General features: G+C 40.1%; 1 protein-coding gene and 1 non-coding gene across 3 annotated transcripts in view; one reads left to right on the top strand and one right to left on the bottom strand.

Moving 5' to 3' along the window:
* The window catches only part of LOC134812651 (protein virilizer homolog), a 41,631-nt gene extending 27,179 nt beyond the window's left edge, over nt 1-14,452 (top strand). Inside the window, exons 6-16 of one of the 2 annotated variants that reach the window (XM_063820145.1) lie at nt 9,050-9,194; nt 9,325-9,486; nt 9,736-9,885; nt 10,137-10,279; nt 10,443-10,617; nt 11,012-11,139; nt 11,413-11,590; nt 11,894-11,984; nt 12,140-12,242; nt 13,234-13,413; nt 13,616-14,452. In XM_063820145.1, the coding sequence (XP_063676215.1) occupies nt 9,050-9,194; nt 9,325-9,486; nt 9,736-9,885; nt 10,137-10,279; nt 10,443-10,617; nt 11,012-11,139; nt 11,413-11,590; nt 11,894-11,984; nt 12,140-12,242; nt 13,234-13,413; nt 13,616-13,786 (1,626 nt within the window). In that variant the 3' untranslated portion in view covers nt 13,787-14,452. Of the gene's footprint in view, nt 1-9,049; nt 9,195-9,324; nt 9,487-9,735; nt 9,886-10,136; nt 10,280-10,442; nt 10,618-11,011; nt 11,140-11,412; nt 11,591-11,893; nt 11,985-12,139; nt 12,243-13,218; nt 13,414-13,615 lie in introns of both variants that reach the window. The other variant, XM_063820144.1, reaches the window with a different exon arrangement.
* On the bottom strand, nt 8,929-9,001 carry Trnaf-gaa (transfer RNA phenylalanine (anticodon GAA)). Its single transcript has one exon. It is a non-coding gene; the product is annotated as a tRNA-Phe (tRNA).
* Nucleotides 14,453-17,409: the final 2,957 nt, after the last annotated feature.

Raw genomic sequence — 17,409 nt, 5'->3', positions numbered from 1 at the left:
ATCACAGTAGATTAACTCTGCTTTGCAGGTCGTACACTTTAATCAAGGTATCTTTTGTACTTGTTCTACCACGTGCAAATCTGACAATGGATATTTAGCGCATGAAAGAAACAATTTTAGTTGACGCTCATCACTGTATCACTCCTAATGTTTTATTGGGGTATCCTCAGTTTTCATTGGTGGGTGTGGGTCACGTGTGATACCAAAGTCTATTGAGAATACATTAGATCATCGACTCCACCCAAGATCTGTAGGTACAGCTCCAGTTAGCAATTATCTTTGCGCGATTTTACTACGCTTGAAAAATAAAATTAAGTTTTAAAATTTGGTATAATTTTAATACATTATTTCAGCTGGGTTTAAAAACGTCTGTTGCAAAATGACAAACGTTTGGGCGTAGAATTTGAATTTACATGTATATGAGTAGCGAAGAATTTGTGGATTAATGTTATTAAGTAGCTCTACGATTTGCATATTTGATTTCATTATTTTACCAACTTTCGGTATGCGGGTCAGCGGTATGCAGAATAATGAATCAAGAATTCGAACAAATGGCAACAAAGAATGTTTAGAGTAAAGAAAAGATAAATCGGTGATTGTTACTAAATTTTTGACTTCTATATAACGAAAACCGGGATCATCAGAAGAATGAATATTAAATAAAGTACAACTTACAAGAATCATGATACAAAACATTGGACATCTTAAAATATTAGGTCACGAAAATGCTGTGTCAATTGATCCGCGAAACACCTGAATAATTAGGTAAAACAAAATTATCAATTTTATGTTTTAAATATAAATTAGGAAATTTTATGCATCGGAAATCTTTGCAAAGAAAAGTACGATTTCCCACTCAACTTCTAAGATATCACAAGTTCATAAATTTATCATTATCAATAATTCAAAAGTCTTTTTTTATAAACAACTAGACTATTTAGTGCGAACATATTTTGTAATCACCGTTACTATTTCGGAACTGTGCAAATTTAGTTGATATAAGATACAAAGTTTTTTTTTCACTGCATTATAGGCTAACGTTACTAACTTTACAACACCGAATGACGGTTTACCACGTGACCCAGGCCCTTTCGGGACCCTGACCAGGCCTTTCGGGACCGTGACCAGGCCCTTTTGGAACTCATACCTAGGCCACGTGACCCAGTTACCACGTGACCCAGGCCCTTTCGGGACCCTGACCCAGGCCCTTTCGGGACCGTGACCCAGGCCCTTTGGAACTCATGCCTAGGCACGTGACCCGGTTACCACGTGACCAGGCCCTTTCGGGACCATGACCCAGGCCCTTTCGGGACCGTGACCCAGGCGTTATGGAACCCTCGTCGTTACCGTACTTCGATCATACCTGCAGCCCTTTTTATCGTTGTAGCGTTGGCTTTATAGTGGGCTTAATGGATCTTGGATCAAATGGTTTACAAGTACTGACGATCAATGCCAACAAGCGTGTCACATATTTGATATTTGCGATCAGGCATCGGATCTGATCGACTCTATCAAGAGGCGTCTTCAAATAACTGTCTCCTGATCTCTACCAGATCAAGTCACTGTTCTCAGACAACTGAATCTCAATATAGGTTCAATCATGGTCTTAGTAAAGAACTACACCCTCAGTAACACATAAACAGACCTATTTTTGATAAGAGCGGCGGTTACACGTTTAGAATTTCCAAAGTCCTTCAGAAAATGCAAAAGAAAACCGCACAATTCCCGCACAAATTTCGAAAAATCGTCGCACATTTGCCGCATAATTGGTAAAAATTTACCGCACCTTACCGCACATTTTACCTTTATAGTCGGGTGCGGTACCGCATAATTTCGATTTTTTTACCGCACCTAATATGTGCCTCTGCACTGCATTATCACTATAATATCTATAAGTCTAAACTCTAGGGTCACTTTTTGTTATCTGACTTCATAAGAAGTTCTCAAGATCCCACTCTATTTCCACCTCACGTTTGACTGGTAACCAACCTGTTATTTGTATGTTTAACTCATGACTACTGAGCAACGATTGATGTTATCATGAATTTAAGAATGTCGCCCATAGTTAATTCTCAGAATTGTAATAATGTAGCCCACTAAAATATCATTAAAGAATACCTTCATTAGCAGCAGTAGTTCTGATTATCTCCACAGCAATGAAGATAAGAAAGCAGGAACTCGCCATTCTCTAACGATCTCTGCTGTCTTCTCTTGAAACCTATATCGAGGTTTCGTGTCTTTAAACTTACTTAACTTTACAACAACCGAAATATTGAGCGGTTTAACTGAACTGAGGTAATGAGAAATGAGGACAGGAACTGTGCTAGCTAATTGTGCCGAGACCCTTACCACGTGATTTTACGATCCATCCAATCACAATATCGTAAATATCTGCTCATGCCTCCAGCCAGCCACTAACTCACTAAGAATAAGAAGACTCTCACCCGGACCCTCATAACTCATCTACCTTCTGGATTGTTAAATAATAAACGGCAGGTTTCAATCTGACAATAGCTGCTACATCTATATAACTCCTTTTTTCTTGTCTTTTCAACATTTAGATCGTCAAGCAGTCTGAAGGTGGTGGGGGGGGGGGGGGGGAGGTAAAGGACCACAGCAATATATTATCACCGCTTACTAACCAGGTTAATGATTATTCACAAGACCCAGGGAACCTCAGGGAGCTCTCAAAGCTGCAGACAGCTGCAGTATTGTAATATTGAGTTGGGCTCCGTGGTTCCTTTTTTAATATGCATCCTCCCTTTGTAATCTGTAATTACCGGGCGGACCAAGTAATTTAGTAATTTATGATGATGCGATGCGTTTCATCCAAAGGTAGTTTTTAATTAACATACTTCAATTTAATTAAGTATACTGAATTTGAGCGCTAAGTTAATCATGGTTTCTTTGAATGTAGGATATGATTTATGGAGCCTGCAAAACTTCAATTTTAAGTTTTAGATGCAATATAAATGATGATGATTAGATACACACAGCATAAATACACAGTTTGGATACTACATGCAGTTCAATTAGAGCGACAGAACTGGATAAAAAGTATCAAAGAATGGATAAACAACAATACTAGGCCCTAGCAAGGGTAATCTTGCTGTTAATATCTTGAACTATCCAGTGCGTCATAATACCGGACATGTTGTGTTACTGTTCAAATAATAGCTGTATAATGTTATATCTGTATCCTTAAACCCCTGTATAATGTTATGTCTGTCTCCCTGTATAATGTTATATCTGTCTCCTTAAACCCCTGTATAATGTTATATCTGTCTCCTTAAACCCCTGTATAATGTTATATCTGTCTCCTTAAACCCCTGTATAATGTTATATCTGTCTCCTTAAACCCCTGTATAATGTTATATCTGTCTCCTTAAACCCCTGTATAATGTTATATCTGTCTCCTGAAACCCCTGTACAATTAAAATGTCTTGATAGTATATTTTGTAAAGTTGACGTTTCTTGTGAGACTAAAAATTGGAAAACAGAGACAATTACAAGTTTGGGTGTTAATAGGTTAGTCTTCTTTTAAATTAATTGTTTGGTTAATCTTTTGTTTTAAGATGTGTACAAGACAGGCAGTATGTAAGTATCATGTTACGGTACGAATAATTAATGTACTTTATAATCAGCATATCAGTTAACGTGGTCTCTGTCAATTTGACAGATTTATTATTTTTATTCAGTTAAATGCTAAACATGATGTTATTTGTACTTTAAATCTGCTTTTATATGATATCAATAATATTAATCAAACCAACAATCAAGACTAGAAATACCAACTCCTTTGTTTCAGAAAAACAGACATTTAAAATATTACTGGTCATTTCCGAGTGTCATTCATTTGATAAAATAACATTACACATTTTATTGGTTGTAAAATTATGAGAAAAGAAGGTCAACTTGCACTAAACGTATAGTAAACCCCCGCGGATTTTAGGTAAACAAAAAATGTACAGTTATTCAGATTCCGTGATAAATGAAGGCTTTAACTTTTTATGACGTCATACTGCATAAATTTAGTTAAACTGTTCACACGTATGACGTCATACTGCATATATTTAGTTAAAGTGTTCACACGTATTCACCGGATTTGACATCAAGTAGTGTCACATACTCAATGCTGTCTCCCACCCTATATCTTTTCCTGACCGTGTAACCAACAATCCCCGCTACTATTAGTAATAACATGGTTATTGCAATAGACCATATCCAAACTGTAGATTTTGGCTGCGTCGCTGGATTCTCATGATCTGTAGTTTTGTTTTGTTGGTTTTTGGCAATTTTTTCTTCGGCCTGCTTCGTTGTATCATTTGATGTTGGGAGCTTAGTCGTTAAGGGCTGTAATACTGTATTTGGCTCAGCTGTTAAGGGCTTTAATACTGTATTTGGCTCAGCTGTTAAGGGCTTCAATAATGTATTTGGCTTAGTCGTTAAGGGCTGTAATACTGTATTTGGCTTAGTCGTTAAGGGCTTTAATACTGTATTTGGCTCAGCTGTTAAAGGCTCAGGTACATCTTGCTCCACTGCTGTCAGATCCACTGCGTTAATATCAGCTGTTGTTGTTGGCTCCACTATTACAACATGATTCTGTGTTATATTCTCTGCTGGTATGGGGTTATCTTTTAAAATGTGCTCTTCTGTTTTTAACGTTGTAACAGAGTTACTAGGAGTTGTGACCACCGGTAAAAAGGGTAAAAAAGATCTAGAACACTCTGAGGTAGCACTGTCCGGTGAGCAGGTTCTACAGGTGGTGGTGTGTGTGGTGGAGTTGGTGTGTTCATACTCTCCGTTGTTACAGAGGGAGACTAGCAGGACTGGTAGACCCAACACCAGTGTAAGTGTTACAAGTGTCATCATCAGGGAGCACTTATCTCACTACAAGGGTAACTGGTGGGACATGTAGAGGGACACCAACTATGAGAAATGAGGCACTTCTTGTAAGATGGCGGGAATCGTGATGTTATCAACGGGTAAAGATATGATGTAACCAAAAGCAAGATAACCAATGAATAGTATCAAACCATGCAGCCATGATACATACGGGGTAATTTACCCTTTACTGAAGCTGATGTACTCCGGTACAGTTGGAACAAAGCCAAAGATATACAAGTATTGTTCCTCAATCAAAGTCACAATGGAACAGTCTGGAGATATTAAGCTGCTTACTCGTTTTGTGGTTTTATCTTGTTTATATTCAATATAATGATAAGGTTTAAACTGTCTCCTGATGCGATGTAATTACAGCGTGTTTACTGTTCATGCTGAGAATATAATGATTCCCAATACAATCAGACAAAACGAGTTGTTGTAAATTGTTCAGGCATTAATTACAGTTCATGATATCTTCAGTGTTGCGTCATAGCCCATAGGTGAACCTCAAATTATTAGTTACAATAATAATATGTAGATCATCGAAAGTGAACTCCGGAATCCGGATTAACATAAACTCATAAACTCCGTCACTATAATAAAACAGGCAATAATCAAAAGCGAATACATCAAGCTGTTGTACGTGTAGAGTAATATTTTTCACAGTTTTTTAACAAGAAATGTGGCTGCATTTCTCATGTCGTCATATTTTCATCAGCTAAAGTTAACTGAGGACCCACACTTGCGACTTAACAATTAACATTTACCAAGTTTTAATCTTCTGAATGAATTAATAAATGCTAATGCTATATATCCAGCAGTAAACAGTTTAATATCCAACTTGAAACTACTTGAGAACAAAAGTACACAGAATTACAAAAAAACTTGTGCTACTCACATGTGAAGCTTTGCCAGACTTCTAGTCAACACTAACTAGTATGTTACATATTATAACACTAACTAGTATGGTAAATAGTATGGTAAATATGTTGTTAATGTTCTTAGAAAATTGATATTGTCATTGCAGAAAGTAATGATTTTCACACAAAAATATGTAAGAGAAGATTTTCAGGGAAGCAGCTATAACCATGTACGGCTAGGACACAAATTCGGTGCCGAGGTGCAACTACCTGCCACCTGTATATTAGGTGCTAAGGTGCAACAACCTGCCACCTGGATATTAGGTGCTGAGGTTCAACAACCTGCCAACTGGATATTAGGTGCTAAGGTGCAACAACCTGCCACCTGTATATTAAGTGCTAAGGTGCAACAACCTGCCACCTGGATATTAGGTGCTAAGGTGCAACAACCTGCCACCTGGATGGTAGGTGCTAAGGTGCAACAACCTGCCAACTGGATATTAGGTGCTGAGGTGCAACAACCTGCCACCTGGATATTAGGTGCTGATGTGCAACAACCTGCCACCTGGATATTAGGTGCTAAGGTGCAACAACCTGCCAACTGGATATTAGGTGCTAAGGTGCAACAACCTGCCAACTGGATATTAGGTGCTAAGGTGCAACAACCTGCCAACTGGATATTAGGTGCTGAGGTGCAACAACCTGCCACCTGTATATTAGGTGCTGAGGTGCAACAACCTGCCACCTGGATATTAGGTGCTAAGGTGCAACAACCTGCCACCTGGATATTAGGTGCTGAGGTGCAACAACCTGCCAACTGGATATTAGGTGCTGAGGTGCAACAACCTGCCACCTGGATATTAGGTGCTGATGTGCAACAACCTGCCACCTGGATATTAGGTGCTAAGGTGCAACAACCTGCCAACTGGATATTAGGTGCTAAGGTGCAACAACCTGCCAACTGGATATTAGGTGCTAAGGTGCAACAACCTGCCAACTGGATATTAGGTGCTGAGGTGCAACAACCTGCCACCTGTATATTAGGTGCTAAGGTGCAACAACCTGCCACCTGGATATTAGGTGCTAAGGTGCAACAACCTGCCACCTGGATATTAGGTGCTGCGGTGCAACAACCTGCCACCTGGACATTAGGTGCAACAACCTGACTCAATATCACAATCTGAATGACTAGTAGAAATGAAACTCGTTCTAATCCGTGCCTTATAAGGTGCTTCTCTGGCAAAAGAATACTACTTAAAAGTTGTCCCCCAAAGAAACTATGAAGCTGTATGACGAGGGAAAGCAGCACCTAGCATTCGACCGGACGGGGGAAATGATGATCCCACTATTCCGGAAGAACGCCCTGTTTGTGGCGAACGAGAACCGTGGTATTCTCCCACGGTGATTCCCAGCTTATAGGCATGATTCTTGTTTTAAACTTGTGATAAAGGTAAACTATCGCACTCTGTGTCAGGTCTTTCCAGTGGCGTAACTTAGGGCCCCGCAGACCCCGCTGTGCGGGGGGGGGGGGGGCGCTGTATAAGGGGGGCTCAATTTTCTTGAATTTTAGGCCCTTTCACTGAAAAAACGCCTTATTTGTGTATTTTCCTGTCCAATTTAGCGTTTGTAGGACGCGAAAAATATTTGGGGTACCTTTTTTGCTTCAGTGGGCGCAAAAAGCTGTGGGGGGGGGGGGGGGGGGCGAGAGAAAAAGTACCGACCTTTTTTTTTTTTTTTTAATTTTTTTATTAGGGACACAACAAATTTTAGGGGGGGGGGGGGGCACTTTTCGTCACTGAGCGGGGGGGGGGGGGGGGCGCCAACAGGCAAAGTTACGCCACTGGGTCTTTCCATGTCGTCATCAGTTTTTTCCCAGCCGAGAGGGGCCCTTGATAGGCATGCTCACGATTACTTTAGTCCTTAATCCTCTAATATTTTCTGAACCGATTCCTGGGACTTGCAACCCCACGTGAAGCTTTCAATCTCGGACCAACGTTCAGCTGTTGTCGGTCTTTTCACCAGATCGTAATCGGCTCGGATCTCTTGGAGAAAGTCTCTTTGCACTGCTTCTAGAGTTAAGATAACCTCATTTCAAACCTCATTTCCTAGCCTAGACAGCGTGTAAATCATGACCATTTGGTTTTCAGTGTATTCCATTCTAAAAGACAACAACTCATATCTAATGGAACAGTCACGTTTTGTACACATGGATTACTAATTTGTAACGCGCACAGCTCTTCCAGCTTGGTATTTTGCGCTACTTACCCGGCTGCAATAGTACGTATAGCTAAGCTAGCACTTTTGAGCTAGATAGCATAGCTAGCTAGCCATCACTGCACTGAAAATTGCCGCCTCGGTTTCTCAAGGAGCAAATATGGAAGTGGTTTGAACTTTAGTTTGGACTGCATCGAGCAATTTTCGCCTCTGCGTGGATGTCCTGGAGTTGCACCTAGGTGACTTTCATAATCCCACTTCACGTACGGCGCCAAGGGTTCTCTCCACAGACCACAAGCCGGATCCTCTGTTTGAGCGGTAACAATCATACCCCATTCTCAATCACAAGCTCCATGTCCATCTATCACTCATTAAGATGAACATTGGAAGTCCGACTCGACTGTACTGATCAGTGATCACGCTAACAGCGAACACGTGAGACAGCTTGATGAATGGCCATCACGCTAACATTTAGATTCCACCATAAGGCATAAACTTAAAACCAACGAAAAACTGCATCGACCATAATAACCAGCGAGACTGTGATATCTGCCAGTGTTTACACACTACTGACAAGAGCCTTTCGATATCAATTTACCACTCGAAAGTCGAGATCCGTCTGTCCACTAAGTTTCACGACTGAAACTATATTGAAGCTGTGTAAATTGTAATCAGGTTAATTTATCAAATCCATCATTATGATGATGATTTAAACAACGAAAAATCTTCGTATAGCATAAGTTTTGTGTGATTGCAACCTGAGAACCCGATGCAATGAAAACATTTGAGCTTGAAAACTATTTCGTTGAGCTCGGTTTACTTGTTCACACTCGTGCTCAATAAGAATATACTAAATTTTCGGTATTCAAGCTACTTATCAAAATGATGATACTTAAATCGTAAATTATATTATTTCACTTTCAATGTTGATGATTGTTTTAACCACAAAATAGTAGTTGGACAAAAAGACTGCCGAAACCCGGGATCGAACCAGGGACATTTAGATCTTCAGTCTAACGCTCTCCCAACTGAGCTATTTCGGCTACTTTTCATTCTATATTTGCGGAAATATAAACAATCGGAATTTTCAGGTGGTGCGCCGATTCCTTGGACAGATCTGTGACTTGAGCAATTATTTCTCAGAAGAAATAGTGGAGCTTCTTTTCACAGCCTTCAATGAAACCCCTTCCGTGCTACAGTTCATCTCATATCTCTCCTATGTGGGATCTAGTAAAGGTTGGTTTCATTGTGGATTAAACTTGAAATTTAAATCGTGTGTTTTGAATTTTTGCAAAATGTTACACTTTGCTTAGACTTTTGATAGGATTCACTTCAACTCCACCCTTCTAAACAAACTAACTCCCAGCTGCGATAATGGACTACCTGATATGCAACAAAGAAGTGTTCGAGAAGATTCTAGAAGGAACTACATGTGACTCTGCTGGATTGTCTCAGCCCGCACTGATATGTTTGTTTGGGCTGTGCGATCCTTTCGTCTCAATGTTAGACTTCAACCCCGCTGAGCCTGGTTAGATTCAGCGTTACTCCAAAATTTAAAGATACAGAAAATATAGATCTAAATATTCAATATTGGTGATAAGATGAATTCTGAATCGTGATGAGTGACAATGATTCTGGGCTTTGATATGCCATTGGCGGAAGCTCATTGGTAAATGACATTTGGCGGGAACCATCAATTTTCTGACTCAAACCGAACTTACATAACAGTTCGTATTTTTAAATGTATTTCAAGTCCTTTAACTTCATATTTGTACAGGTATCTCCCAGATGTTGGTAAACAGTGTCCCTCCGACTGACATGCTCCAAACAATGGCACAGACCCTGCTAGCCAACCTTAACCAGGGTTCCTACACTACCATCACTCTCAGGCTCAGAACCATCTGGACTCTAGTCGATCATCATCTTGGTTAGCTGCTCACTTTATCTCGGAATAAGACCATGTTTTTCTCGATAGTTTCAATACCTGTTAAGAATATTTCTTGTTGACCCTCAAGTGTGAGTGGTGAAGTAATTGTTGACCCTCAAGTGTGAGTGATGGAGTAATTGTTGACCCTCAAGTGTGAGTGATGGAGTAATTGTTGACCCTCAAGTGTGAGCGGTGGAGTAATTGATGACCCTCCATATTCTAAATATAAGTCGCTAATGCCGTTGATTCAGGTCAGGAAGCAGTGCGGGTAAGTATCCAGGGTGGAGAGTACAGGGTGGTTCTAGGTCGGCTCTGTGGAGATCCCTCTGTAACTCAGGAACATGACACGTGTTCTTCTCTTCTCCTCGACCTCCTTCACAGACTCACTGAACAGGTAACATCACCTCATCTCTAATTCATAACATTTTCCGGACTTATTACGATCTTATTGCAAATTACAATTTAGCCCGTGATTTTCCCTCTCAGTCGTGAATACATTTCTTAAAACGGTCAAACTATCATCAAAACAAGCCTGCCTCCTCACCATTACCTCTCAGAGAGACGGAGAGAGAAGTATGTACGACATGGCAAGGTCCCTGCTGGGTGAGGACGGTATTGACATGTTGAAACAGTTGTCTCTGATACTGGGGCCTGGATCAGACCTCTCTGTTGATATCGTAGAGCTCCTCAGCAAGTTGAACGACCCTCCCTCTGATAGACATGTACAACGAGGTACTGCTTTAGGAAGATAACTTTAGTTATAGGACCACTGTTATTGGTTTCATGTTTTTTCTTTATCGCTTGGATAATCTGTGTAAGTTCTAGCGAGTTTCTATGTGCTAAATTTGAGATATCACAAGAAATATCTCCAATTCGGTGGTTTGCAGTGGTTCCAAGGCATATATCTGGAGATCCAACGATACGATTTTCTTGAAACTTTCTAGATAGTAAGATAGCTTTCAGACAAATAATTTGGGCAAGTTTGGGTGAATTTCTATGTGCCAAATTTGAGATATCACCTCAAATACAAGAATATACTGCTGTCGGACAGATTAATTAAGTGACATTTAAAAAGCAGGTAAAAGTTTGTTGATTGTAAGATTATCTCACCCCTTATCTCCTCCAGATGTGACGGTGGCTCCGATAAGAGGGTCAGGTAAGGACCAGTGGGAGACAAGGAAGATCTGTGTTTCTCAGCCTCGCTCTAACTTCTGGCAACCTCCTTCATACGAGGAGGACAGTGATAATCAGACTGTTAGTTTACATTTACTTTTTTAAATCAGTTCCAACAGTTAATCATAGATTAGTTTACCTGGTAGTGGTAGTGGTAGAGTTTTATTAAACGTTGATATTTAATCTATTAACATCCCTAACATTTAACAAGTTAGAAGAAGACCTTTAATTTGAATTTACCCTTCACATTTTCTCATTTTGATATTTAAGTTAAAGTTTGGTGCGTCCTGTCAGTTCTGTCAGTTAACTTCCGCACATCATGAAGTGTAAGTTGTAACAGTAACACGTGATCAGGGTCACGTGAGAGTCGATCTAGAAGATCTCTCTAAGAGCACTCTCCCTGACTACGACTTAAAGGAGGCTCTGGAGTCCCATCTTACCCTGGGAGGGGTCACCTACATCAAGGAGAAGAAAGAACAGAGGGTTGCTGGACTGGGGGAGGGTGAACATGTCAACGCTAGAGATATGGACAGTTAGTAGTTTTATCGGATACCTGTTATATATCTGCCTTCCTACGATTCCTAGTTAAATATTGTCCTGTCAATCAGCCAGTGGTAAGGTTACTATCTCTGCTAGTCAATGATTATTAATCACTAATTAGCCAGTAGTTAGTCACTAATTAGCCAGTAGTTAGTCACTAATTAGACAGTAATTAGTCACTAATTAGACATTAAGTAGTCACTAATTAGGCAGTAATTACTCACTAATTAGACAGTAATTAAGTAATTAGTCACTAATTAGACAGTAATTAGTCACTGATCATCTCCTTTCCCAGAGCGAGGTGGTAACTACGGTAGAGGTCGTCTCACCAAGACCTCCATGATGCGCCTAGCTGGAGGAAATGACTTTGTCAGAGACGTGTTCAGGTAGAGTGATGATATTAACAGTTCACATGATAATTATTCATTAATTACTGATTGATTAGTTGGTTCATAATTACTCTCTGAAACTGTGGTTATATCAACTGTATACACTTCAATTAGTCACTAATTACCAAGCTAATTAATGTTACAAACCTCAGGTCCCGTAAACAGAACACCAGTAGACCCCCCTCCATGCACGTTGATGATTTTATTGAGATGGAGAAACACAAGACGGGACCCACGCTCCCACCAACTAACCAGGTAACTAACACAAGACTGGACCCACTCTCCCACCAACTAACCAGGTATCGGGATTACATCAGATAGCTAGACTATAGACTATAGGGTGGCCTATTGTTATTTGTCAAATTGAAGTTCACAAATGTTTATTGAGTTCGCTGTTAAACGTGTAAATAATCTCACGTGTTTCGCTCACCACTCACCTGCACTGGAAACAACACCCTAACATCACTACAAGCTGATAACACTGTCACTAACAAGACAACAGAAACAACACCCTAACATCACTACAAGCTGATAACACTGTCACTAACAAGACAACAGAAACAACACCCTAACATCACTACAAGCTGATAACACTGTCACTAACAAGACAACAGAAACAACACCCTAACATCACTACAAGCTGATAACACTGTCACTAACAAGACAACAGAAACAACACCCTAACATCACTACAAGCTGATAACACTGTCACTAACAAGACAACAGAAACAACACCCTAACATCACTACAAGCTGATAACACTGTCACTAACAAGACAACAGAAACAACACCCTAACATCATTGCAAAGCTGATTATACTGTCACTAACAAGACAACAGAAACAACACCCTAACATCACTACAATCTGATTATACTGTCACTAGCAAGACAACAGAAACAACACCCTAACATCACTACAAGCTGATAACACTGTCACTAACAAGACAACAGAAACAACACCCTAACATCACTACAAGCTGATAACACTGTCACTAACAAGACAACACAAACAACACCTTAACATCACTACAAGCTGATAACACTGTCACCAACAAGACAACAGAAACAACACCCTACCATCACTACAAGCTGATAACACTGTCACTAACAAGACAACAGAAACAACACCTTAACATCACTTCAAGCTGATAACACTGTCACTAACAAGACAACAGAAACAACACCTTAACATCACTACAAGCTGATAACACTGTCACTAACAAGACAACAGAAAATGTCTCCCCAGATCCCAGTGTTACAAGAACGTTACAGTAACGCCGACCTCCAGCACCCCTCGCCCCTGATGTGGGGTCGGGACCGGAACTCTCACCCTGGTAACTACCACCACCAGGGGCAGCACTCTGTGTACTATAACCGAGCTGTTACCAGTGATAGGAGCAACCAACACGGCGGCACTTGGTACCAGGTCTGTGTACTTTTTATTTTGGTGTTACTGTGATTTTGTTCTGGTAAATGTAGTTTCCTTTAAATAGCCATTCAGTTCTGTAACATCATGAACTCTTATGGGTACAGATTTTCTGAGCTGTTTTTAAATGTTAAAGAAGATATAAAAAACAAAGCGGTACCCGGTATTTAAAACTAAAATCTAAACCCACTCCCCTTGCTAGGGAGACACAAACAATCAGCGTCACGTGGCTGACACGGGGGGTCGTCATGGTAACACGTGGTACAGCAGAGACAGGTTTAGTGGAGGTGGTGGAAGAGGAGCGCGGTATAGAGACAACAACAACAACAACAACAACCCCCAATATCTCCGCCAGCAGAGAAACTTCCGCTAGACGTCCAGCCGGTGGTCTTTTATAAATTTAGCATTTAGCATACGTTATGTTTGCGTCATTGAATTAATATTGTTATTGATGTTATTCATAAGGATGCAATGTTTTTGGTCCTTATGAATCGGACGTTATTTGACTGGACATTGCCAATTGCGTGAATAGGCATAGTTTTTAACGGACATTAAAATGAACGCTCAAACTCAAAGGCAATCAAAGCAATTAAACATTCGAAATTTGTCTACCTTTTTGCCTTTTTGGGCGTTGTCCCCCAATTTTAGCAGATAATTTTTCGGTCTATTTTTATTACAATGAGCAAAAAAATCAGTCACTGAGCAGTAAAAATGTTAATATAATTTAGACCGAAATTTCAAACTAAAAGTAGTCACAATGACTTCGTAAACGGACAGACTTTATCCAAACGGACATTAAAATGAACGCTACTAGGGCCTCCAGCTTCCAATTATGAATGTCCAAATAGAGTCCGGCCGGTAAGAAAATTATTTAATTGACGATGTCAATTCAGCTCGGCGCGGCACAGTAGCGCATCTCGCCGATCTAGCTGTGAGAAGCCTCATTGAGTGCGCGGCGCGGCACAGTAACGCATCGCGCTACAAGAAAATTATATATTATTATTGCTCAAATTGTACAACTATTACTTTATTTTACTCGATTTACGATGTTTTACTTTAAATTTTATGTGCAAATCGTTAATACCTTATTGGACATAATTGTCACAGATTAAGGTTCTCGAATTATAAAGTCCGGTAATTATTTCCATTAATTTTTGTTTATGTGTCCCTACGGCTACATCTGCGTAGAATTAGATTTAGATAAGGGGCCATCTACTTAGTGCTTAGGTTGACCATTGTTAATGGTCTGGCCCGGTGCGCGCTATTTCGTAGCACTTCGAAGTAATTTAGACGAGTAACATCCGTCAAAACTTTAAGTGCAGAATCAAGCAAGTTATAAACATTAATTTCAAACGTACAACGTAGTATCAATTTTAATGTGCTTTCGGCTCAGACAGAGCGCGCGCCATTATGCATTAACCACTCGAATTGCTCTATCCAGAGCCCTTGCGCTTGCAGTAGCGCGCGCCCGCCTCACGGCGCGAAAGCACATGGTTAGGTGAACCACTCGACTGTCACGTGACTTTTTAAACACGTCCTATAGGTGGCCCTGAATGACCATTGTATCACGTTGCGACCCCCACGGTCGTTTCACTATCACTTTATCGTCCTGACGATACAGGGGAGCCGCGCGCTTCGTGCGCGGCGGGTCATACAACGTATGACAAGAAACCATCACATAACAAAAGCGTACTACAAGAAAGATATCAATTAAAGGCAAAAATGAAAGATGACAGACGAAAGATGATTGACCATTGTATTGTTAATGGTCTGGCCCGGCGCGTGCTACTTCGCTATTTATTTCTAGAAAAAAAGCGGCGCGCGCTACTTCGAAGAAATTTAGACGAGTAACATCCGTCAAACAGATGACAGATGACAGAGATATTCAACAAACTGCAAGCATGAGCAATAGGTTTATCAAAAAGCAGAATGCAGAGAGCGAGTGCGAAAAAGGAAGGAACAAAAGTTCAAAGTTTGTATCTGTCATCTGATCTCAAGCGCTATACTATTTAATATCACGTGACTTAAACATTGCAATATCAAATATCATTGGTTATCTTTATATCCAATGCGACATAAAAATAGCGCGCTTTTCCTATAATGCATGGCGAGTAAATTAGTGAAACCGCTCAGTTCCCCGGGTAAAATTGCAAAAAACTGATTTTGGGGCCAAAAAACCATGTTTTTCAAACTTTTGAGCAAATTAATATTGTTGGCAAAATTTTCATAAAGATAGCTGAAACACAACCGCACATGATGGTATTAGGAGGTGCACCATAAAAATAAACTTGCTCGGATTTTGAAAATTTTTGTACCATTGTTTTCTAGAGACTGTGAGAATTTTTACAATACCAAATTTGTCATACCTTTTTGGAAAGATCAGTGAGTTTCGCCTAGGTGCAATATTTGATGGTGCGCGGCTTTTGGAGCAAAATTAGCTGTAAAAGTCGCGCAATTTGACCAAATTCGTTGATTTTTGTCGTATTATTTGGATATATCTTCAGTTCCTTGAATGAGATCATTCTGAAAATTGGCGACGACCTTCCAATAGGGCTTTCACAACTGTCCGAAAAATTTGGTGGATATCGGAGTTGATATAGTGATCAAAATGGGGCAAAATACGCTGCTTTTAGCTATAACATAATGTCTGATGGTTGGATATGCTTTAAACTTTTCGGACACCTTCCTTGTAAGTCTATGAGTAAGCTTACCAATTTTTGTTGCAATCGAAGGTCGGGAAGGATACTTAATATCTATTTGTTTGAAGAAAATTGTGCTGGCCGAAATTAGCGCTAAAAAACCATCCTACAGTCGGCACGCGCGGCTTACTGTCGATGGCGCACTACCTAATGGTATGGCATGTCACAATTAACTGGCCGCTATTATTTCAGGATCGGATTCCCCCGAGTAAAAATCCAAAAAGGTGGTCAAAATGTCTCTTTTTTTGCTTAAAGTTGGAATAATTTTTTGCAGTTGTATTTATAAATTATATCAATCAACCCAAAAATAATTATATCGTGTTTGCCTAAATTTTTCATTTCCGAGAAAATACGGCTAATATTAAATGGTAGTGGAGTCTGTGCAGCTCTCCCAGCCCACCTTATTTTACTGATTTGAAGGTCCCATTTTATTGACCCAGTACAGGCTAATATTTAATGGTAGTGGAGTCTGTGCAGCTCTCCCAGCCCACCTTATTTTACTGATTTGAAGGTCCCATTTTATTGACCCAGTACAGGCTAATATTAAATGGTAGTGGAGTCTGTGCAGCTCTCCCAGCCCACCTTATTTTACTGATTTGAAGGTCCCATTTTATTGACCCAGTACAGGCTAATATTAAATGGTAGTGGAGTCTGTGCAGCTCTCCCAGCCCACCTTATTTTACTGATTTGAAGGTCCCATTTTATTGACCCAGTACAGGCTAATATTAAATGGTAGTGGAGTCTGTGCAGCTCTCCCAGCCCACCTTATTTTACTGATTTGAATGAAGGTCCCATTTTATTGACCCAGTACTCACTGTCCATTCACTGTTTCACTGTTCATCCTCAGCGTTAATTCTCTGTCTCACTGTACATTCTCTGTTTCACTGTTCTTTCTCAGCGTTAATTCTCTGTCTCACTGTATATTCTCTGTTTTACTGTTCTTCCTCAGCGTTAATTCTCTGTCTCACTGTATATTCTCTGTTTCACTGTTCATCCTCAGCGTTAATTCTCTGTCTCACTGTACATTCTCTGTTTCACTGTTATTCCTCAGCGTTAATCCTCTGTCTCACTGTATATTCTCTGTTTCACTGTTCATCCTCAGCGTTAATTCTCTGTCTCACTGTACATTCTCTGTTTCTCTGTTCATCCTCCGTCTTAGTATTAATTCTCTGTCTCAGTGTTCATTCTCTGTCCCGCTGTTGAATCTTCGTCTTACTTTTCAATTTCTTTCTAAGTGTTACAGTGAGAAGAAAAGAAAGCCGTATGATATTGTTGTTAAAAGCTTGTCCCCTTCAAT

The sequence above is a fragment of the Bolinopsis microptera genome, chromosome 3 (genome assembly GCF_026151205.1).
Source record: "Bolinopsis microptera isolate Bmic1 chromosome 3, MBARI_Bmic_1.0, whole genome shotgun sequence".
In the NCBI taxonomy this organism is placed as follows: domain Eukaryota; kingdom Metazoa; phylum Ctenophora; class Tentaculata; order Lobata; family Bolinopsidae; genus Bolinopsis; species Bolinopsis microptera.
The sequence above is the reverse complement of the archived record's forward strand: the minus strand, read 5'-3'. Positions and strand labels throughout refer to the sequence as shown.